This window comes from Leucopleurus acutus (assembly GCF_964270905.1).
Source record: "Leucopleurus acutus genome assembly, chromosome: 6".
In the NCBI taxonomy this organism is placed as follows: Eukaryota; Metazoa; Chordata; class Mammalia; order Artiodactyla; family Delphinidae; genus Leucopleurus; species Leucopleurus acutus.
Window position 1 is genome coordinate 85,999,300 of NC_139149.1, and position 24,485 is coordinate 86,023,784.

The 24,485-nt window shown below is 38.6% G+C and overlaps 1 protein-coding gene across 1 annotated transcript in view; it reads right to left on the bottom strand.

The window, feature by feature from the left end:
• Positions 1–801: 801 nt before the first annotated feature.
• Positions 802–24,485, bottom strand: part of ICA1L (islet cell autoantigen 1 like) — a gene marked incomplete at its 3' end in the record, with an annotated part of 38,820 nt that continues 15,136 nt past the window's right edge. The window contains exons 8-12 of the mRNA XM_082840819.1: positions 23,551–23,594; positions 11,775–11,849; positions 8,652–8,906; positions 5,611–5,700; positions 802–917 (exon numbers count right to left, since the gene is read on the bottom strand). Of these exons, the coding sequence (XP_082696945.1) occupies positions 802–917; positions 5,611–5,700; positions 8,652–8,906; positions 11,775–11,849; positions 23,551–23,594 (580 nt within the window). The remainder of the gene's footprint in view (positions 918–5,610; positions 5,701–8,651; positions 8,907–11,774; positions 11,850–23,550; positions 23,595–24,485) is intronic.

A 24,485-nucleotide genomic window follows, 5' to 3' on the forward strand; every position in this document is an offset into this window, starting at 1 on the left:
TACAGTACATTGTAGTAGCAATGTGTGAAGAATCAAGCCTGAAGACACTTGGACAATGTCTGAAGTACCACCACAGGATGGACATTCTTGTGGTTTATAAAATGGGAAGAGAGGTTTTTCTGTTTATGCAGAGGATGGACTTCTTAGCAAATAAATCATCCTGCTACTTCCCCAAGAAAATTCAATAATGAAATCGGGGGGTGTCCATGATTTTGTATGAAGGAAAAAAACTAAGGAATATTACATTTTAGCCTCCAAGTGGAGAAAACAAGCACCAAGTTTCTCTGTGATTTCACTGAAGCAAATTGAGTTCTCAAATCTTATTCTACCTTTCTAACTAAAGAAAAAACTGGTCTGGTTCTAGTGCTATTTTCCACAACAGAGAATTCCCCCTGCCACCGTTTTATTTAAAAACCAACCCCCAATCACAACCCAGTTTACATGCTGTCCTTTCTCTAGATACAGAATTCTCACAGCCAGCAAGGCAACTTATACATAAAAGGCTTTCCAAACAGATAAACACAACTCCTACTGATAATTATTCCTAGCTGTTATTTTTGAACTAACTTTTGGTATGTACTTCAGATTCAATAGTTTCTAATATTTTCCATATATTATCAACAGCTGCAAATCCAAGATATTAAAGATACTTAATGTATTAAAACGTGGTCCCTTCCATCTGTCTAACCTTGCAAACACAAGGTTTTTGTATATGGGTGACAACATAAACTCCTTTCCACAAAGGCAGTTAAGTTGCAAAATTGGTGTCTCAAGGCCATCGAAGTAGCATCATAACGTCAGTCAAGCATTAAGAAGTTCATCATCTGAGTGTCCAATAGCATCTGGGTTTGAAAGCGGATCCAAGTCTGCAAATAGATTGAACCAGGCTGACATGTCTTGGTTACCACTGTTGGGAGCTATTAAAAAAGAAAAAAACACATTAGAGTCTCAGATTTTAAAAATCACATTATTGTACCACTTTTATGATTTTAAAGTAGATGCTTCTTTTGAATCAAATTTAAGAAGTTGACAAGTATAAACATCAATTACGTCTCCTTGAGGATAATTTTGAAAAGCTAATGCAAATAACCTCATGCTTTGCTGAGGCTATTTCAGTAATTGCATGTTGCTCTGAGAAAGGACTTGATTAAAAGTGAAAAGGCAGGAAGTAGAAGGCTCTCAGGTAAGTTCAGAATTTAACCTTTGTTCCTACAAAGTAGGAACATTACACTTGTAAACTTAGTATTTAAAATCTATATTTATTATAAAAGTAATATTAAAATACTAGACATAGGGGGGAAAATCCCCTAATCCTATCACATTTCCATGTGTACTTTAAAATTTTTGATAACTATATTATGGAAAAAAAAATATATATATATATATTATGGAGCGGGTTATGTCTCGGATACGACTTCCTGTTTGTTACCTGGCTGGAAAATTGCATATATCGATAGTCTTCAAGTTGTGTGGCAGACAGTCAAGGATACACATCTATACTGAAGGCTGGGACTAGTAAAAAAAACTGTGCAGGGCACAGACAGTGGGTCATCTCAGAAAGCTAGGCTCTTGAAGGCCAGGGCGTCCAGAAAGCAGGGCTGAGAGCCAGGGGACAATCTAAAGACCTAAGACCAGGGACGCAGTGGGCAAAGGATGGAAGGCAGTCCTGCTCAGAAGAGTCTAAGGCAACCCTCTCTTATAATCACTCATGGTTACCAATTTCCACAGATCAGAGGGCTGGAGTTTGGGCTGTGGGGATCCCAAGTCTCAGGGATCAGGACAGAGTGAAAGGCTGCATTGTGTGTCCAGTTCTGCTGGGAACCCCAAGGTAGTGTCAGTGATACCCACACAAATTCTGGCTTTGAGTCCTGGGTATACTACCTACTAATAAGTAATAATGGGCAAGTCACTTAACTTCAGGGGCCCTTGCTTCCTCATCTGTAAAGTAATGGTCATATAATTTATTATTTTTTAAATTTTTATTGGCATATAATTGCTTTACAATGTTGTGTTAGTTTCTACTGTACAGCAAAGGATTATAGGCAAATAGCAGCTTTCCCAATACCTCAGCCTTTTCGTGTTCAGTTCTGAAATTTACTCACTTTTATAGTCTCTATTTTTAATAATTTGGCACAATTCAGTTTACTGAGTTTAAGAAGAGAAAACTATAATTATGAATAGTCTGAATCCCTAAGGGATGGCTGTATTCAGAATCTGTGATTTGCTTGGAATTGACGGATTCCCCAATCGATTTATCCCAAAGCATTAGGAAGAATTAAAATAGGGTTCCAGGAGTCCACAATGATACATACCAACAAATAAGTAAAAAATGAGGGACAAGACAAAGCTTTTCCATATAGTAGAACGTAACTAATAAAGGCGGAGGGGAGAGGAGATGGAAGACCGCCATTTGGCAACAGCCACCGCAATAGACGATTCATGCAGGAATTATCAATGAATGCTAAATTAGCGGGTGCAACTTTGATACTCAGAAATAAGCCATTCACACAGTTGCAAAATATTTTTCCACATGATAATTATTAATTACAAAGGGAAAAATATAATAGTAATTTGACAGTGAACAAACCTGGCCGGCACCACCTTAACCAAGTGATCAGAGTTAACGTTATAAGCAATAGGACAAAATAGACATCATGTGCCTCCTGATACGGTTTATTAAGAACACACAACATCGTTCCTGTGCTGCTAGTCTTGCCAAAATGCATAACGCGAGTCTAATTATGAGACAACATCAGATAAACCCAACTCAAGGAATATTCTACAAAACAAATGGCCTGTACACCACAAAAAAAGCCAAGACGATGAAAGACAAAGATTGAGGAACTTTTCCAGATTAAGAAACTAAAGAGACTTGACAACTAAATACAATGTGTGATCCTGGTTTGGATCCTGGACTAGGAAAAAAATCTTCTTTGTTACAAAATACATTAGTGGGACAATTGACAAAATATGAATAAGGTCTATAGATTAGATAATAGCAGTGTGGCAATGTTAATTTCTGATTTTGATCACTGAATTGTGATTTTGTGAAAGAATGTCCTTGTTTTTAGGAAACAGATGCTTAAGTATTTAGGGGTGAAGGGGCATTATGCCTGCTACTTAGTCTCAGAATAATTTCAGTTCAGAAGAAATTACATACATATTACACTCACACACATAGAGAGAGACTAAGGTGAACATGGTGAAATCTAGGTGAAAACATATAGAAATATTTTGTATTTTTGCAAGCCTTTCTGTAGGACTAAAATTATTTGAAAAATTTAAAATATTGATGCCACAAGGATTCAGAAGTCAGCCTGAAAGGGCTCCCACTGGTCAACACAGGGGCAATTTGAGCACCAAAATGATTAAGTACAGTAGTGATTATAAACCATCGAAAAAATACGAATCTATTCTGACAATAAATACATTCGTAAATGGGGAAGAAGGTTTTTTTTTTGTTTACAGCAGGGTATTGAGGGATGGTGGAAGGAGCCAATTGTATAGCATGTGAATTACACATCAGTAAGGATGTTTTAAAAATGTGATTAATGGATGAATGGATAAACAAAATGTGGTATATCCATACAATGAAATATTATTCAACTTTAAAAAGAAAGGAAATCCTGTCACATGCTACAACCTGGATGAACTTTGAGGACATTATGCTAAGTGTAATAAGTCAGTTACAAAAAGACAAATACATTCCACTTATATGAGGTATCTAAAGTAGTCAAATTCATAGAAACAGAAAGTAAAATGGTGGTTACCAGGGCTGGGGAGAGAGAATGGGGAGCTAGTGTTTAATGGGTGGAGTTTCAGATTTGCAAGATGAAAAGTTCTGGAGATCCGTTTCACAGCAATGTGCATATACTTAACATTACTGAACTGTACACTTAAAAATGGTTAAGATGCCAATAAAGATGTTAAAAAAATGGTTAAGATGGTAAATTTTGTTATGTGTTTTTACAATAAACAAAAGTGGAGGGAGTGCTAGGGTTGGAAAAATCACTTTTCATCCATCACAATAAAGACTGAATGAGGCAAAAAGCAACAATGGATGCTAAATCTATGTGGAAATTCTGACAAAAGAGCAGGACGTGTACAAGGTCGCAAAGTGTCTCCCCACAGACTGCTTAGTAATTGCAAGGGAAGATCAAATAAAACAAAATAGTAATTGTATAGGAGAAAAACTGGACAACACCTTGATAGAGCGGTCAACATTAACAACACCCATGAGGGAGAGAGGAATAACTTTTAGATGTGAAACCCTGAGAAAGGAGCATCACCTATGTGTATTCTAGTCAGGATAACCTGACTAGATATATTCAGGATAACGAATAACCTAAATTTAATTATAAGGAGACCTCAAATAAAACTGAAATAAGGAGCATTCTATTAAAAACAAAAAACAGTGGAGCAGAGGGGCCATATTCTTTTAAAATGCCCATGTCCAGAAATCAAAGAGAAATCAAAGAGAAGTTGTGGAAATGTTTCAGATTAAAAGAGACTAAAGGGACATGTCAACTGAATACAATACATGACCCTAGACTCTCTGTCCCAGAGGGGGACAGTGACATAAAGGACATTATGGAGTCAACTCACAAAAATGGAATACACATACATGGTGGATCATAGAAAAGGATTACGTTAATATTAACAGCCATACTGTGGTTGTGCAAGAGAATATACTATTCTTAGGAAACACAAACTGCAGCATTAAGGGGTAAAGGGTCATGGTGTATGTAACTTACCCTCAAGTGGTTCAGATAAAATAACACACGCATTACACACACACACACAAGCCTGCATAAAGCAAACAGGGTAAAATACAACAGGTGAAAATGAGTAAAGGATATACATGTGTTCTTTGTGCCATTTTCATTTATGAAATATTTCTGTACGTCTGAAATTATGTCCAATTAAAAAGGTAAATCAGCATCAGTGACTAAGATTAATATGTATCTAAGATCCTGCAAGACAGAGAATGTGTCAATTTTCTATGTATATCCTACATGGTAATTACAACATGGACCAGCTCTGCAGACAAAATATAGTAAGTACGCCTAGAGCCCGTGCTCCGCAACAAAAGAAGCCACTGCATTGAGAAGCCCACGCACCACAATGAAGAGTAGCCCCCACTCACCGCAACTAGAGGAAACCCGGGCACAGCAACAAAGACCCAACACAGTCAAAAATAAATAAATTTAAAAAATATATATAGTAAGTACTCAATATATATTAGCAATTACTACGTACCAGGCCTTATGCTAAGACCCTGGGCTCGTTCTTTGTCAATAGGCATTCTGTAAACAAAGAGCATCTTCTATCCCTAATGGTATTATCCATTATCAACAAACCTTAACACAAAATATGAAAGATTAAGGTACAGAATTTAGTTTACTATGGCAGCTCACAATTTCTGTTCAATTCTTTCCACAGTGAGGGATAGCTAGATACAGCTTTCATTTTAATTCATTATTAACAAAGTACTTTTCTGGACAATATGAGGTGAAGACTGTAACATGGTCCTTTTCTAAATTTACCTGAATTTGACTGATTGTTAATAGGATGGCATATTACTTGTGATAATATAAGTAAATAACTTACATTTTGTTAATTTCTTTGGACTCTGTGAAGGCACTGACTGGTTATCAATGTGTGAAAGAGGAAGTTCTAATCCCCCTTGGGAGGCCCAGCCTGGGGAAAGAGAAATAATGAATTATCCATTATTAATCAAGTAGAAAGTAGCATCAGCAAAACAGGAAAAGGGGAAAATATCTAATAAAATCCTCCAATCTTTGTACCAGGGCAATATTCCACAGTATAAGACATATATCTGCTATTATGAATTTTATTCAAATCATCTAAGTTTAGTCCCAGCTAGAGTTAGACTTTCTTACATTTTGCAAAGTGGTTCTGAAATAAATATATAAGCCTTTTTTCTTTAAAACAATGGCAAATGGATAAGGTGTAGAAAGAGAAGCTGTAAGGAGTCAGGAAGAGAGGAAATAAACATGACAATTAGCATCCTGAAACCTATGAATAATAGGTTTATACCTTTGACTTGCTAATCCCATTCCTAGAAATTTATCTTAAGGAAATAATTTAACTGAAGGAAAAAGTACATGCATGATTTTGTTTATTGCAGCATTATCTATAACGTGAAAAAGCAGAAACAATAAGGAAGGAATTAAATGTATTATGGTGGACAAATGTGATGAAATATGATATACTCCTTAAAAAGTATCATTATGAATACTAGTAACACAGGGCAATGTCTACTGTAACATGAAAAGTATTTATACTATAATTAAAACACAGCACTAGAAAGGAACTTAGATTATCTGGCCTACTACCTTCCCTGTACAGTAGAGATCATCTGAGGCCCAAGTTCCTACTTGGGGCTCCTAGAACATAGATCTTTAAACCCTCAGGGCAGCTCATCTTCCTGGTCTACATCACAGGAGAAAAAGAGGTAGACATAAAGGAGAGACTAGTGAAGTAGGAAGAGTCCTGTGCTGGGAGAAGTTTAACAGTTTAAACTGCCTGATGACTCAGCAAGACACTCAAACACAATTGCCTTGGCTATTACGTGGGAATATCCCGTCAGCCTGCAGGCAGGAACCAAGACAGACGTTCTGACTAGTGCAGAAATCCTGTTGATATTGTACGGCCAGAAAATAAGAAAAGAGTCCAGAGCTGCTGGTGATGTGGCAAGTGAAGGAGAAAGAGCGGGAGTTCATAGCAGACAGTGAATCAGTTTGTAAATCTTTATAACTATTGGGCCATCGATATGCCACACGAGAATAACTGCTGTCTAAAATTTTACCACAAGCAAAACATCTGAATTATCCTACACAGGGGGACTCGTTATCAAATAGTACGGTCCATTCTTACTTTTAGGTTATTTAACCAATTCTTACTGAGTCATTATTTAACTGATATTTATTTTATTTATTGAGCTAACTTTTATGCTGCTGTCATAGAAAGCACCAAGATAAATCACCCCACAGATCATGCCCTTGAGGTGCTTGAAGATTGGATAAAGCATGATGGTCTTGCAGATAAAGTATGAACATAATTATTTTAATACAAAGTACAATGCATTAAGACACCGTGAGGTGCCGTGAGGCTGAAAGACAGGGATATAAGGCAGGATAAACTATGATTGCAGGGCTTCCCTGGTGGTGCAGTGGTTAAGAATCCGCCTGCCAACACAGGGGACACCAGTTCGAGCCCTGGTCCGGGAAGATCCCACATGCCACGGAGCAACTAAGCCCATGCGCTACAACTACTGAGCCTGCACTCTAGAGCCTGTGAGCCACAACTACTGAGCCCACGAGCCACAATTACTGAAGCACACCTAGAGCCCATGCTCCGCAACAAGAGAAGTCTCCGCAATGAGAAAGAAGCCCGCGCACCGCAACAAAGAGTAGCCCCTGCTCGACGCAACTAGCGCAGCAACGAAGACCCAATGCAGCCAAAAATAAATAAACAAAAATAAAATCTATATTAAAAAAAGAACTATGATCACAGCCATGAAAACCAGTAAAGCACTGCAGGAGGCCAGAGGAGGGAGAAAGCATTTCCACTTGGCAGTACTGAGGGAGTCCTCAAGGTTGGTGTGGCGGAGGAAACACTGGATGGGAACCTAACATTTGGGCCCAAGTCCACACTCTATTAGAGAACATTACAGCCAAAGAGGGGCATGAGCAAAGATGCCTCAGAAGGGTCTGGAAACAGTACGGTTACCGAAAATGGCAGGTATTTTGAAATAAGGTAGGAGATAAGGGTGGAAATGCAGGCACAGGCAGGTTTGACCCTGGGGCCAATGGTGCTTTATTTTTGAAAAATGTAAGCAGGGTGCTGACATCTGAATCTGCTTCATAGAGAGAGAACTTTGGAGGAAACATGGAAGACGAATTGGGGTTTGGGAGACCTGTTAGGAGGAGTCACAGTAACCCAGGAAACCAAATGAGGTTCTAAATGGCAGAGGAGGAGGAGTGGGAAATTTGAGACACGTTTTAGAAACAGAATTGACAAGACTTTGGAACCAATATGGAAGTGGGGAGCAAAATGATTCCCAAAGTGTTGGGTTGGACACAGGATGGTGGAATAGCAGGTGAGTGGAGAGAGTCCTTGACATATAAGCAAAGCAGGTGACCCTTTCCTGCTCCCAGCTTTCCACCACAGTCCTCCATTCCCGCTGCCTTGCCCTGAAGGCTGCTGTGGAACCAGCTCCAGACCTATTCCTTTTGCTCTTGTTAACTCTGAGCCCATAGGAAGAGAACACATCGAGTTTTGCTAGGTGGAACAAACAGTATCACTTGCCCTAGGCAGGGTAACTTAGCAGGTCAAGAGTTTTAAACAAGACACTGATTTTCTATGTAGAGAAGACACCTGGGAAAGTCAATGAAAAAATGTGGGGTTTAGTGGAGGTGGCAGGAAAGCAGCCCTTATTTCACTCTCGTTGACAGACTCCAATGATATTTGTTATTTTTCCCGTTGACTGGTGTGACTGCAGATTTCATCCAGTAGTACAGAAGCTAACTCAATCTCCTTGTTGATTTCAGCATCCACAGGCACATATTTTTGCTTCACAAAGATACAACAATTCAAGGGTATCCAAATGTTGCATAGACACTTACTGTTGAAAGCTCCAGCAGCATGAAGGCCAAGGTCAAAGAGTTGTGAAGGAAGGAATCGTGAGGAGTGAGCAAGAGGCTCAGACCCCCCAGAAGGCTCCTGGGATGTAAGACTGGCCTTGGGGCTCCCAAAGACATCCTGGCATTCCTGGGAAAATTCACTAGCACTCCAACAACCAGGACTTAGGAGGCTGTTCAGAAATGAGAATTCCTTCTCAAAATCATCTTCCAATGAATCTACTGGTACATCTTTTGCAACTGTTGAGTGAATATAAAAACAGAATGGTTTTTTTCTTTTTGAGGAAATGAGAGTAGGATATAGGGCAAATAAGTTTGTTTCATACTTTATTAACATAATTTTTAATGAACAATTCAACTGATTAGGAGTTTATGTGAAAATAATTTCTAATTAGGTAGGCTACAGATCAAAATGACCACATTTCACAATGAAAATATTAATAGTTATGAATATTTATGTATAAAATAATTAAGCAACCATCTATGTAAGACAGAAACAGGAAATGCAAGGAGAAACTGAAACAAATTAAAAATAGGAGACTTTAATATACTACTCTCAGTAAAAAAACAGGCCAAGAGGACAAAAGTAAAGATATAAAAGATCTAAACAGCATAAAAAAACACGGTAGTTACTTTTGAATATAAGCAAACCCTAATAGAAAATGTACCTTTTTCTCAGGCACACACTGAAAATTCACAGAAATCAATTATAACTAAGGCACACACACAAATCAGTTTCTTAAAATAGAAATATTACGAACAACATACTCTGATTATAATGCAATAAAATGAGACAACTTTTTTAATGAAACCAGAAAGATAAAAATCTCTTCCACTTGCACATTTTTATACCTTCTATTAAACAATTCTTGGTTGGAAGGGTAATGGAATTTCAGAAAAATGATAAAGAAGACATTTCATATCATAATCCATGGGATATTTAAATAACAACTAACATGAAAAATCATGACCCTAAATATCAATAAAATATCATTAATAAATAAATATTTATTTATCATTATCAATAAAAATGAAACATAGGGGCTTCCAGCATGATAGAATGATGAGGTCTAGGGACCTGCACGTCAGTTTTAAGTAACTGGTGAAAATGATTTTAAAAACAACCATTTAAAGTCTCTGGAAGTTGTTCCAAGGACACACACCAAGTGTAGAAACATTTACTCAAGAAAATCTATTAAAATTTAGAAAAGAATGAAAGACTTGAACTAAGAACCACTCTCTTCCACCCACTTCTCAATTCAGCCAGATGAAAATTCGCTCTAGCCTGGCGGGAGTGGGGGAGTAGGAGAAGGATTAATTGCAAACAAGCATGAGAGAATTTGGGGGTAATGGGAATAGTCTAATAGTCAATTGTGATGGTTGCACAACTCTATACTTACAGTGGGTGAATTTTACGGTACTTAAATTATACCTTGATAAAGCTGTTAAAAAATCAGGAGATTTTGTACAACTCTATGTAAATAAATTAGAAAACCCAGACAAAATGAATAATTTCTGAGAAAAATATAATTTACTAAAATTGGTCCCAGTACAGATAGAAAGCTTAAACAGATCAATTTCCATAGAGAAGAAAACACAAAAAATCACAGGCCTACATGTTTTCACAGGGCATAGATGCTGAAAAACCTGTTGGCAAAATTCAACAATCATTCCTAATAAAAACTCTTGAGAAAACAGGAATGTATGGATACTTAACACTGTAAAATATATACCTCAGTCCAAAAGCTAGCGTCTTAATTAATTCAGAAACAGTACAGGCATTGACACTAAGATCAGGAACAATACTATTTCACATTGTTCTGGTGGTAGTAACCAATGCAATTAAACAAAAGAAATTAATTACAGTCACAAGAATTGATAAAGAAAAAACAGGACTATCTCTGTTTGCAGAAGACATGATGGTATACCTGGAATGTTCCAGAAAATCAATGATAAAACTAACTCAAACTATAAGCAAGTTCAGCAAGGTAGCAGGATATATGGTTAACATGCAAAAATTGTATCAATACACAAAATAATAACCAGTTAAAAGATAAAATGGAAAGAAAATGTCATTTATAATGGCAATAAAAGAAATAAAATATTCAGAAATAAACTTAACAAGAAATGTTCAAAACCTCTAAGAAAAAACTATATCTGAAAGATAGACAAGTAAACTTTAATAGAAAGATGCCCTTTGTTTCTGCTTAGGATGTCTTGACATCAGCAAGCTGTCAGTTTTCATATTTAATGTGATCACAATAAAAGTATCAGTGAGTTTTTTTATGGAGCTAGACAGTTTGATATAAAACTCATATTGAAAAATAAACATGCAAGAATAGTTAAGAAAATAATGAAACGAAGAGGAAGATACTAGTCCCACCAGATACAAAAACACACAAAAAAGTTTCTATGAAAGTCCAGAAATAGACTCAAATACATATAGAAATCTAGCATATGATTGGAAGTTATCTCAAATTACTGGGGCAAACATGGCATTTAAAAAAATAATATAAAGGATAGCCATTTGCAAAAAGATAAGATTTAATCCACTGTTAATGCCATATTGCATGAATAAACTCCAAATGAACTGGAGATCTAAATATAAAAAATAAAACTATACAAATATTAGAAGAAAACATAAACGAACTCCTCTAACCTGGGTTTTGCATATGACAAAAACCAGATCCAATAAAATAAAAGATTAATAAATTTGACTACATAAAATGTTTAAAACTTTTTCATGGCAAGAAGCAACTATAGGAAAACTCGAAAGACAAACTAGGAGAAAATGTTTGCAATGCTTGGCAGAGACATTCAAGGTAGTATTTACCGAGTACCTACATTGCTGGATGGTAGAGACACATGAGACAGTAAGATAAACACAGTGCCACATGTCCTCACAGTTACAGAGATACATTCCACAGGGCCGAAACATACAGAATAAGCAATTATTTAATTTCAATTGGCATGTGCTACAAAGTAAAGTATAGGATTGCATTCCTGTGTAGAGACCTATACAGATTTTCATGTTATGGAAATAAATATTAAAAACTAAAGAATTTTAAATAATAAATTATCCATATATATAGTGAAATTATAATTTACCATTTTCAGAGTTAGAAAACTGAGGTGCTCCAAATTCTCTTATTCCAGAATGTTTTTCCTTGTGATCTTCAGTTGCTGAAACAAAAGCACATAAAAGATAGCTGAACAAGAAGAAATTTAGCATGCTTATTTACTATAGTTTTTTTTTTTTTTTTTTTTTTTTTGCGGTACGCGGGCCTCTCAGTGTTGTGGCCTCTCCCGTTGCGGCACACAGGCTCCGGATGCGCAGGCTCAGCGGCCATGGCTCACGGGCCCAGCCGCTCCACGGCATGTGGGATCCTCCCGGACCGGGGCACGAACCCGTGTCCCCTGCATCGGCAGGCAGACTCTCAACCACTGCGCCACCAGGGAAGCTCCCCTACTGTAGTATTTTATGATAATGTGACCAAACTGTTCAATTGACCACATCAGATTATAATACATATATCTAAAAATTTAAAGAACCATATATAAAAACCACATATGTATATATATAACACTATATATATATATACAAATAAATTTGTAATACCCACAGGTATTCAGGTCCTCTGTTATATCTATGCCCTCTTGAAAGTTAAAAGTTTTCACATTCCATGTAAATTGGTGCAGTGGCTATGGAAAACAATATGGAGGTTCCTCAAAAAATTGAAAAATAGAACTACCATATAATCCAACAATGCCACTTCTGGGTATTTATCCAAAAAAATGAAAACACTATTTCAAAAAGTTAAATGCACCCCCATGTTCATTGCAGCATTATTTACAATAGTCAAGATATGGAAACAACCTAAGTGTCCATCGATGGGTGAATGGATAAAGAAAATGTGGTTCATATATACAATAGAACATTATTCAGCCATAAAAAAATGAATGATATCTTACCATCTGCAATGACATGGATGGACTTTGAGGGCATTATGCTAAGTGAAATAAGTCAGAGAAAGACGAATACTGTACCATCTCACTTATATGTGGTATCTAAAGGACAAACAAAACCCGAGCTCACAGATGTAGAGAACAGTGCTGGAGGCCAGAGGCAGAGGCAGGGGTGGAGGCAAAATGAGCGGAGGGAGTCAAAAGGCACAAAACTTCCAAATAAATAAGTCATAACGATGTAATGTACAGCATGTCGACTATAGTTAATACTGTAGTGCATATGTGAAAGTTGCTAAGCCAGTAAATCTTAAAAGTTTTCATCACAAGAAAAAATTTGTGTATGAGGATGGATGTTAACTAGACTTACTGTGGTGATCATTTTGCAGTGTATACATATAGCCAAACATCATGTTGTACACCTGAAACTAACACAATGTTATATGTCAATTATACCTCAATTAAATAAAGTTTTTCACATTCCAAAGCCTATTCCTTCCCTGGTGGATTTGTTCTCATTCTATAGTCTCCGAAAGGCCATTTTATACAGCTGACCCTAACAATAAGGGTTTGAATTACACAGGTCCACTTATATGTGGATTTTTTCAATAAATACACTGGAAAAAATTTTGGAGATTTGTGACAATTTGAAAAAACTCACAGAAGAACCTCACAGTCAAGAAATATCAAAATCATTAAGAAAAATTAGGTATGTCATGAATGCATAAAATATATGTACATACTAGTCTATTTTTATCATTTACTACCATAAAATACACACAAATCTATTATAAAAAGTTAAAATTTATCAAAACTTATGCACACATCATTGATATGGCACAATATGCAGCTGAGAGAAATGTAAACAAATGTAAAGATGCAGTAATTAAATCATAACTGCATAAAATTAACTGTAGTAATTTCATAGCCACCTCCGGTTGCTACTGCAGTGAGTTCAAGTGTTGGGAGTATCAGCTTAAAATGCCGTGTGACACTAATCATCGCCACACGACCATTTCCTTTCTCCAATAAATTGTGTGTCACAGTAAAAACTGATCTCTCAAGTCTTGCGTCTTTTTCATGTTTACGGTAATACTGTAAACTCTGAATAACACCACAGGACCCATAGGAAGTGCCACTAGTGATGCTGGAAGTGCTTCCGAGAAGCACAGAAAATTACAAGAAAATGTTGAAATGCTTGGTATGTATCATAGATTGAGGTATGCAGCTGCAGTTGCCCATTTCAAGATAAATGAATCCAGGGTAAGGACCATTGTAAAAAAAAACAAAAGGAAATTCATGAAGCCATCACTGCAGCTGTGCCAGCAGGTGCAAAAACCTCGCACATTTGGTAAAGTACCTTTTTATCTCGTATTAAAAATGCAGTTTTGGGCTTCCCTGGTGGCGCAGTGGTTGAGAGTCCGCCTGCCGATGCAGGGGACACGGGTTCGTGTCCCGGTCCGGGAGGATCCCACATGCCGCGGAGCGGCTGGGCCGTGAGCCATGGCCGCTGAGCCTGCGCGTCCGGAGCCTGTGCTCCACAACGGGAGAGGCCACAGCAGTGAGAGACCCGCGTACCGCAAAAAATAAAAAAAAAAACAATGCAGCTTTTATGTGGGTGCAGGATTGCTATAAGAAAGGCGTACCTATAGACTAATATGATTTGAGAAAAAGCAAAGTCATTATACGACAATCTAAAGCAAAAGGAAGGTGATGGATCTAATGCTGGAGAATTCAATGACAGTAAAGGATGGTTTGATAATTTTAAAAAGGGGTTTGGCTTAAAAAAGGTCAAGATAACAGGAGAAACTGTGTTGAAAAAGATACAGCAGACGAGTTCCCAGATGACATTAAGAAAATCATTGATATGAAAGTATATCTGCCTGAACAGGCTTTTAATACAGACAAAACTGTCCTATTCTGGTAAAAAATGCCACTAGGGACATTTATTAGTAAGGAAGAGGAGTGAGCACCAGGATTTAAGGCAGGAACAGATAGGCTAACTCTTCTGTTTTGTGCAAATGCAGTCAGATGCATGATCAGGACTGCCCTCATCTATAAAGCTGCCAACCCCCAAGCCTTGAAGGGAAAAGGTAAACACCAGCTGCCAGTCTTCTGGCTGTACAACAAGAAGGACTGGACCATGAAAACCCTTTTTCTGAATCAGTTTCACTGATGCTTTGTCCCTGAAGTCAGCAAGTTCCTTGTCAGGAAGGGACTGACTTCTAAAGTTCTTTTGAAATTGGACAATTGCCCCTGGCCATCCAGAGCCCCAGAGTTAACACCGAAGGCATCCAAACAGTCTAGCAGTTACACTAGGCTACAATAATGCAATCATATTGCTGCTTCTTTGTTAGAGACGCATGAATCGTTACACCTGTAAATAAATATGAATCTTTTTCACATTATCTTTTTATTTTTGATGTCTAGTGTTAGTAATACATATAATATCTACAGTGTTTTCTATTATGTAAGACAATATTGATGTAGGTACTGATAGATGACCCATCTTGTAAACAATGTAAATGTACTGTATTCATAAATACAGCACAGTACTGTAAAGGTATTTTATCTTCCTTATAATTTTCTTTTTAATTTTAATTTAGTTTTGGCTACATTGGGTCTTCATTGCTGCTTGCGGGCTTTCTCTAGTGGCAGCGAGCGGGGGCTACTCTTTGTTGCGGTGTACGGGCTTCTCATTGCGGTGGCTTCTCTTGTTGTGGAGCACGGGCTCTAGGTGCGCAGGCTTCAGTAGTTGCAGCATGAGGGCTCAGTAGTTGTGGTACATGGGCTTAGTTGCTCCGTGGCATGTGGGATCTTCCTGGACCAGGGCTTGAACCCGTGTCCCCTGCATTGGCAGGCAGATTCTTAACCACTGCTCCACCAGGGAAGTCTCTTCCTTATAATTTTCTTAATAACTTTCTCTTTTCTCTAGCTTTATTGTAAGAATACAGTATACAATACATATAACATACAAAATATGTGTTAATTGATTGTTATCAGTGAGGCTTCCATTCAACAGTAGGCTATTAGTAGCTAAATTTTGGCAGAGTCAAAAGTTACATGTGGGTTTTCGACTGCACGGGGGCCAGAGGGTAGGGGTGGGGAGGCGGTTGGTGTCCCTAACCCCTACGTTGTTCAAGGGTCAACTATATTTTCTTCTGCCTGCTCTCCACGTCTCTGACACAACAGATATTCTTATTTATTTATTTATTTGTGGCTGTGTTGGGTCTTCGTTGCTGCGCGCGGCAAGCGGGGTCTACTCTTCGTTGCGGTGCGCAGGCTTCTCATTGCAGTGGCTTCTCTTATTGTGGAGCACGGGCTCTAGGCACGCGGGTTTTAGTTGCGGCACGCAGGCTCAGTAGTTGTGGCTAACGGGCTCTAGAGCACAGGCTCAGTAGTTGTGGCACACGAGCTTAGTTGCTCCGCGGCATGTGGGATCTTCCCGGACCAGGGAACGAACCCATATCCCCTGCACTGGCAGGCGGATTCTCAACCACTGCGCCACTGGGGAAGCCCCAGGTATTCATTTTATGTGGCATGAATGAATAAATGATTGGATATGTTGTGCTTTTTTTTCAAATCCGTGATAATTCATTACATAGCAATAGAAAACAAATACACTTAACAATACATTATTACTTGAGGTTATTCCTTGAGGATTATAATTTTTCAAGTTAATAACACATGGGTAATATTCCCCATGCTGCCTTCTACTGGTTTATTTGCTCATGTCTGTATCAGACTCAGGATTTCCTGGTGGAGGAGTGGAGCTGGTCATCTCTGTGTTCCCTGGGCCTAGCACAGGCCTTGGACAGATGCTCTAAGACGAGCTGGCACTTGGCAAAACTGTGAAGTTGATGCAATTTTTGTGCCAAACTTCCATATCCTATACTGCATGGTTTGGGGACCTGGAAACTAGTAACAGCTAATGTGGCTGCAGAGCTTACTGAGTGCCTGGCGCTTTTCTCAGGGCTTGGTGCACGTTAACCTTGGTGATCCTCATAAAAACCCTACCGGATGCCTCCATAACCATGGCATCCCCACCTTGCAGATGAGGCACTAGTAAGGCAAGAAGTCGAGTAACTTGCTCAAGGTCACACAGTTAATTAACAGTGGAGCTCAGGTTCAAACCAGACAGCCTGGCTCAAATCTGTGTTCCTAACAGGGTATGTTGTACTTTTAATTCAAAGGCTGCTTTATTCTTCTAAGAGCTGTGCATAGCTGTGAGCAGCATCTCCACATTTCTCATTTAGAGTAGTGATTTCATATGAAGGGAAAGATCAAACATATGTACTTAAAAGACAGCATATTTTTTTAATGTTTAACATTAAAAAATCAAACATACAAACAAAAAACCCATAGGCAAACATTTTTTTAAAAATTATCTTTAAGTTTTGGGCCTATATTGGGATAAATTATGCCCTATTACTACACTAGGAGCCAGTTTCTTAGAGTCTGTTTCCCATGTCTCTACCTAATTTGCAACCCAGTATAGACAGAGACCAAAAAAAAAAAAAAAACCTCCAAGGTAGGGAATTCCCTGGTGGACCAGGAGTTAGGACTTGGCATTTTCACTGCTGGGGCCAGGGTTTGATCCCTGGTTGGGGAACTAAGATTCCTCATGCTATGCAGTGTGGCAAAAAAAAAAGAATGACAAAAAAAAAAAAAATCCAAGATTTTTACATCTTCAACTATTATTAGGACCATTTTTTTCTTTTTGTGGTACACGGGCCTCTTACTGTTGTGGCCTCTCCCATTGCAGAGCACAGGCTCTGGACCCACAGGCTCAGCGGCCACGGCTCACGGGCCGAGCCGCTCCGCGGCATGTGAGATCTTCCCGGACCCAGGCATGAACCCGTGTCCCCTGCATCGGCAGGCGGACTCTCAACCACTGTGCCACCAGGGAAGCCCCAGGACCATTTTTAATTAAAAAAAATTTTTATTGCAATATCGTTGATGTACAATATTATATGTTACAAGTGTACAACATAGTGGTTCATAATTTTTAAAGGTTATGCTCCATTTATAATTATTATAAAATGTTGACTATATTCCCTGTGTTGTACAATGTATACTTGTAGCTTATTTATTTTATACACAGTAGTTTGTACCTCTTAATCCCTTAGCCCTATTTTTCCCCTCCCCTCCTCCTTCTCCCCACTGGTAACTACTAGTTGGTTCTCTATATCTGTGTGCCTGGGGTTTTTTTGTTATGTTCACTAGTGTGTTGTATTTTTTAGATTCCACATATAAGTGACATCATACAGTATTTGTCTTTCTCTGACTTATTTCACTTAGCAGAATACCCTCTAAGTCCATCCATGTTGTTGCAAATGGCAAAATTTCATTCTTTTTTATGACTGGGTACATATACACTACATCTTCTTTATCCTTTCATCTATTGATGGACATTTAGGTTGCTTCCACATCTTGGCAATTGTAAGTAATGCTGCTATGAACATTGAAATGCACGTATCTTTTTGAATAACTGTTTTGGGGGTTTTTTTGCATATATACCCAGGAGTGGAATTGCTGTGTCATATGGCAGCCTTATTTTTAGTTTTTGGAGAAACCTCTATACGTTTTTCCACAGTGGCTGCACCAATTTACATTCCCACCAGCAGTGTACGAGGATTCCCTTTTCTCCATATTCTCACCAACATTTGTTATTTGTGGTCTTTTTGATGATAGCCATTCTGACAGGTGTGAGGTGATATCTCATTATAGTTTTAATTTGCATTTTTCTGATGATCATCAATGCTGAGCATATTTTCATGTTCCTGTTGGCCAACTGTATGTCTTCTTCGGAAAGATGTCTATTCAGGTCTTCTGCCCATTTTTAAATTAGGTTGTTTTTTTGATGTTGAGTTGTATGAGCTGTTTATGTATTTTGGATAACAACCCCTTATCGGTCATATTATTTGCAAATTTTTTCTCCTATTGCATAAGTTGCCTTTTAATTTTGTCGATGGTTTCCTTTGCTGTGCAAAAGTTTTTAAGTTTGATTAGGTCCCATGCGTTTATTTTTGCTTTTATTTCCCTTGCTTTAGGAGATGAATCCAAAAAATATTGCTATGATTTATGTCAAAGAGTGTTCTGCATATGTCTTCCTCTAGGACTTCTATGGTTTCCAGCCTTACATTTAGGTCTTCAATCCATTTTGAGTTTATTTTTGCCATTGGCAGCAATGTGGATGGACTTGGAGGGTATTATGCTAAGTGAAATAAGTCAGACAGAGAAAGACAAATACTATGATGTCACTTATATGTGGAATCTAAAAAATACAACCAACTAGTGAACATAACAAAAAAACCCAGGCACACAGATATAGAGAACCAACTAGTAGTTACCAGTAGGGAGAGGGAAGAGGGAAGTGCAAGTTTGGGGTATGACGTTAAAAGGTACAAACTATTACATGTAAAATAGCTATAAAGATATATTGTAAAAAAGCTATATAGCTTTGTAAAAAAGCTATAAGGATATATTGTATAACACAGAGAATATAGCCTATATATATATTTATTTTTTTGCCAATATTTTACAATAACTGGTGGGTTGGCCAAAAAGTTCGTTTGGGTTTTTCCATAAGATGTTATGGAAAAACCCGAAATAACTTTTTGGCCAATCCAATATAAATGGAGCATAACCTTTAAAAATTGTGAATCACTACGTTGTACACTGTAACATATAATATTGTACATAAACTATACTTCAATAAAAGAAGGGATATAACTGCTGATACAGCAGGCTTTAAAAGACAAAATAATACTATAGATGGATGGTGAAACTACAACAATGTCCATTATATTTCACTTATGACTGTTAAAAAAAAATGTTCTCTACTTAGGTACAGGATTATGCATGCAAAATTAGCTAACCTTGGAATTAGCTAACATAAGTCTGAAGGTATGTTAGATATATGAGCTCATGATTATTATAGCTTCTTAAATAGTTTCTTTTATCAATATGGTCTGTATTTATGTGTATACTTAAAAATACCTATCACATTTATTGGATGCTTACTGTGTGCTATATAGTTGATAAATATATCTAGCCCTGATGTCCTGCAAGGCAGGATTGTATGACTCATTTTTCAGATAAGAAAAATGAGAGGCATAAATGACTTGTTTTAAAAAAAAGCCAGCATTCAAACCCAGATTTTTCTGGCTCCAAAGCTAGAGTAATTCATATATATGTTGACTGTACATATAATATATATTTATTAAAAAATAAGAACACAAAAAATATAAGAACACAAATTTAAATATGAGAATAATTTTGAAACAATCATACAACCCTGTGAAATGAATATCTACACTAAAACACCTATCTTAGAGAAGACCAGAATTCCCTAAAGAAGATAAGTGGACCCTCTAATTAGGTACTGCTTGAAAGCTAACTCATTGCTGAGCATAGCCTCCAGTTCTGCCTGACCAGGAAGCCTGGACTGAGACCTGGGGCAGCTGCAGAGCATATCCTATTGCCTGCCCAGGCAGGGAAGCAAGTCAGCAGCCCCACCCAACAGGGGAGCATGGCCCCAGCCCACCTGACCAGGATGCCCTAAAAGGGACGCTGGGGAGCCTCCCAGCCTAGCTCACAGTACTGCCCAGCAGCACACCCCAGTCTATAGCCCTGCCTGGCAGCAAAGCCCAGCCTACGTCCATGCCTAGTTGCTGGGCACGTCCTGCAGTCTCACTTAGGCAGGGAGCTCAGTCAATGACACCCCCCAACTGTGGGGTACAGTATGAGGCCCCACCCTACCAGGAGGTCTGGCCAGCGACCTTGCCCAAAAGCCGAGCACAGCCATAGTCCTGCCCAATTATGAAACTCAGCCTGTGCCTCTGCAGGCTGAGGCTGCATCAGATTGTGAAGCCCTGCTGCAGCCCCACCTGCATACAGAGGCCAGGCAGCAGCAGCATCTGGTGAGGGAGCACAGCCAGTGACCCTGCCTGACTGGAGGTGATTGTAAAGCCCAGCTAGTAACACTGTCTGACCCTAGAGCACAGCACCACCTTACCACAGAGCCCAGCAAGCAGAACTGCTTGAACACAGAGCCCAGCAAGTAGCCTGCCCACCTCCACCACCTGAGAGCAGGGGCAGCAACTTCACCCAACCAGAGACTGTGACCCATTATAGTTAAACTGTCTAAAGTCAATGACAGAATTTTGAAAGCAGCAAGAGAAAAGTGACTCGTCACATTCAAGGAAAACCCTATAAAACCATAAGCAGATTTCTCTGGAGAAACTTTGCAGGCCAGGAGAGAGTGGGACGATATATCCAAAATATTGAAAAGAAAAAAACCTGTCAATGAAGAATACTGTATCAGCAGAGCTGTCCTTCAGAAATGAAGACCTGATAAAGACTTTCTCAAACAAACAAAAGTTGAGAAAGTTCATTACCACTAGACCTGCCTTACAAGAAATGCTAAAGGGCACTTTACAAGCTGAAATAAAAGGATGCAAATTAACCTTGTAAAAATGCATGAAATGTGTACAACTCATCAGTAAAGGTAAATATATAGTCATAGTCAGATTCTGTAATATTGTAACATTGGTGCATAAATCACTTTCAATTCCAGTTTAAAAGTTAAAAAAAAACATATTAAAAATAACTATAGTGGGCTTCCCTGGTGGCACAGTGTTGAGGGTCCTCCTGCCGATGCAGGGGACACGGGTTCGTGCCCCAGTCTGGGAAGATCCCACATGCCGCAGAGCGGCTGGGCCCGTGAGCCATGGCCGCTGAGCCTGTGCGTCCGGAGCCTGTGCTCCGCAGCGGGAGAGGCCACAACAGTGAGAGGCCTGCGTACCGCAAAAAAAAAAAAAAAAAAAAAAACCAACTATAGTAATTTGTTATTGGACACACAATGTAAAAAACATGTAAACTGTAACATCAATAACCTAAAATGTGAGGGGAGGAGAAGTAGAAGTATAGAGTTTCTGTATGCTATCAAATTAAATTGTTATCAGCCTAAAATAATGTTATAAATATAAGACATTTTATTGTAAGCTTCATGGTAATCACCAAAAAAATCCTGTAATAGGTACATAAAAAGTTAAGATAGAAGAATCAAAGCATACCACCACAAAAAGCCATCAAGTCACAAAGGAAGATACAAGAAAGGAATAAGGGAACAGAGGAACTACAAAACAGTCAGAAAACAATGAACAAAATGGCATTAGTAAATCCTTACCTATCAATAATTAAATGTAAATGGATTAAATTCTCCAATCAAAAGACATTTTAGGGCTTCCCTGGTGGTGCAGTGGTTGAGAGTCCGCCTGCCGATGCAGGGGACACAGGTTCGTGCCCCGGTCCGGGAAGATCCCATATGCCGCGGAGCAGCTAAGCCCATGAGCCATGGTCGCTGAGCCTGTGCGTCTGGAGCCTGTGCTCCGCAACGGGAGAGGCCACAACAGTGAGAGGCCCGCGTACCACAAAAACAAACAAACAAAAAAAACTCCTTGACACTGGTCTTGGCAATGATTTTTGGTATATGACACAAAAAGCTCAAGACACAAAAGCAAAAATAAACAAGTGGGACTACATCCAACTAAAAATCTCTGGGAAAAAAAAGAAGATCAAGAAAATGAAGAGGCGGGCTTCCCTGGTGGCGTAGTGGTTGAGAGTCTGCCTGCCGATGCAGGGGACACAGGTTCGTGCCCCGGTCCGGGAAGATCCCACATGCCACAGAGTGGCTGGGCCTGTGAGCCACAGCCGCTGAGCCTGCGCGTCCGGAGCCTGTGCACCGCAACGGGAGACGCCCCAACAGTGAGAGGCCCACGTACCGCAAAAAAAAAAAAAAAAAAAGAAAATGAAGAGGCAATCTACAGAACAGGTAAAATATCTGCACACCACAGATGTGATAAGGGGTTCATATCTAAAATATATAATGCACTCATATAACTCAATATTAAAAAAACCAACAACAGTAATCTGATTTTCAAAATAGGCAAAGTAGACATTTTTTCCAACCAAAGACATATAGATGGCCAATAGGGACATGAAATGGTGTTCAACAGTACTAATGAAATCAAATACAAATCAAAACCACAATGAAATATCACCTCACGCCTGTTAGAATGGCTGTATAAAAAACACAGGAGATAAATGCTGGTGGCGATGTGGAAAAAAAGGAAGCCTTGTGTACTGTTGGTGGGAATGTCTAAATTGGTATAGCCATTATGAAAAACAGTATGGAGGTTCCTCAAAAAATTAAAAATAGAACTACTATATTATCCAGCAATTCCACTTCAGGGTTTATATACAAAGGAAATGAAATCACTATCTCGAAGTGGCATCTGCACCCTCACGTTCATTGCTGCACTGGCTCACTGCTGTTCAAGAGGGCATTATGTTAAGTGAAATAAGTCAGACAGAGGAAGACGCTATGATCTCACTTAAATGTGAGATCTAAAAAAGCCGAACTCCTAGAGACAGAGAGTAGACTGGTGGTTGCTAGGGCCTGGGGGATGGGGGAAATGGGGAGATTGGCCAAAGGGTACAACCTTCCAGTTATAAGAAGAGTAAGTTCTGGGGATCTAACATATAGCATGGTAACTATAGTTAAAAACAATTGCTAAGAGAGTAAATCTTAAATGTTCTTATGCCCAAAATAAATATGGTAACTATGTGAGATGATAGATGTGTTAACTAATCTTATGGTGAAAATCATTTTGCAATACTAAAATATACCAAATCATCACACTGTGCACCTTAAACTTACAGTGTTACATGTCAATTACAGCTCCTCAATAAAGCTGGGAAAAAAAGGCGGACTCAAGTTTGTACAGAAGAGACTTACAAAGGGACTTAACATTTTTTAGTTGAATGGATATTAACACAATCCCCAAAGGCTGTAACAAACTGTTTTGACATTTAAATGTGATCATTTCACATTTTAATGAATTTACCATCTTACCTGGTTCACTTCCCAAGCTTACTTCCTCATCTGAGAAAACTAACCTAAAGTAAAGACAAAAAAATCCAAAGGTTTTGGTTAAAATACATTTGGGATTCATACTCTATAAACAGTTTTATGTGGCTTAAAAATTTTTTTTTTAAACTGAGGAGACATATAAAATAGTTGTCCGGTAGATCTCCTAAAATCTGTCTGAGACAAATCTTCTTCTCTAGAGCTACACAGACTGTAAAAATAATCCTTCACCTCTTATTCTTTCAATGTATATTTACTGAGTATTGATCAAGCACCAAGCACCGCGTTCAGCATGGTAAACGCTGTGCTAAATACTATACCACAGAGAACATCTGTCACCAACGCCATCAAGTATGAAGTTTAGTTTTCAAGCATTAAAAGGTTTTTTGCTCATCCCACTACTGGGCATATAACCTGAGAAAACCATAATTCAAAAAGAGACATGTACCACAATGTTCACTGCAGCACTATTTACAATAGCCAGGAAATGGAAGCAACCTAAGTGTCCATCGGCAGACGAATGGATAAAGAAGATGTGGCACATATACACAATGGAATATTACTCAGCCGTAAAAAGAAACGAAATTGAGTTATTTGTAGTGAGGTGGATGGACCTAGAGTCTGTCATACAGAGTGAAGTAAGCCAGAAAGAGAAAAACACATACCATATGCTAATGCATATGTATGGAATCTAAAAAAAATGGTACTGATGAACCTAGCGGCAGGGCAGGAATAAAGATGCAGACATAGAGAATGGACTTGAGGACACGGGGGTGGGGAGGGAAGCTGGGGAAAAGTGAGAATAGCATTGACATATATACCCTACTGAATGTAAAATAGATAGCGAGTGGCAAGCAGCTGCATAGCACAGGGAGATCAGCTCCGTGCTTTGCAAAGACCTAGAGGGGTGGGATAGGGAG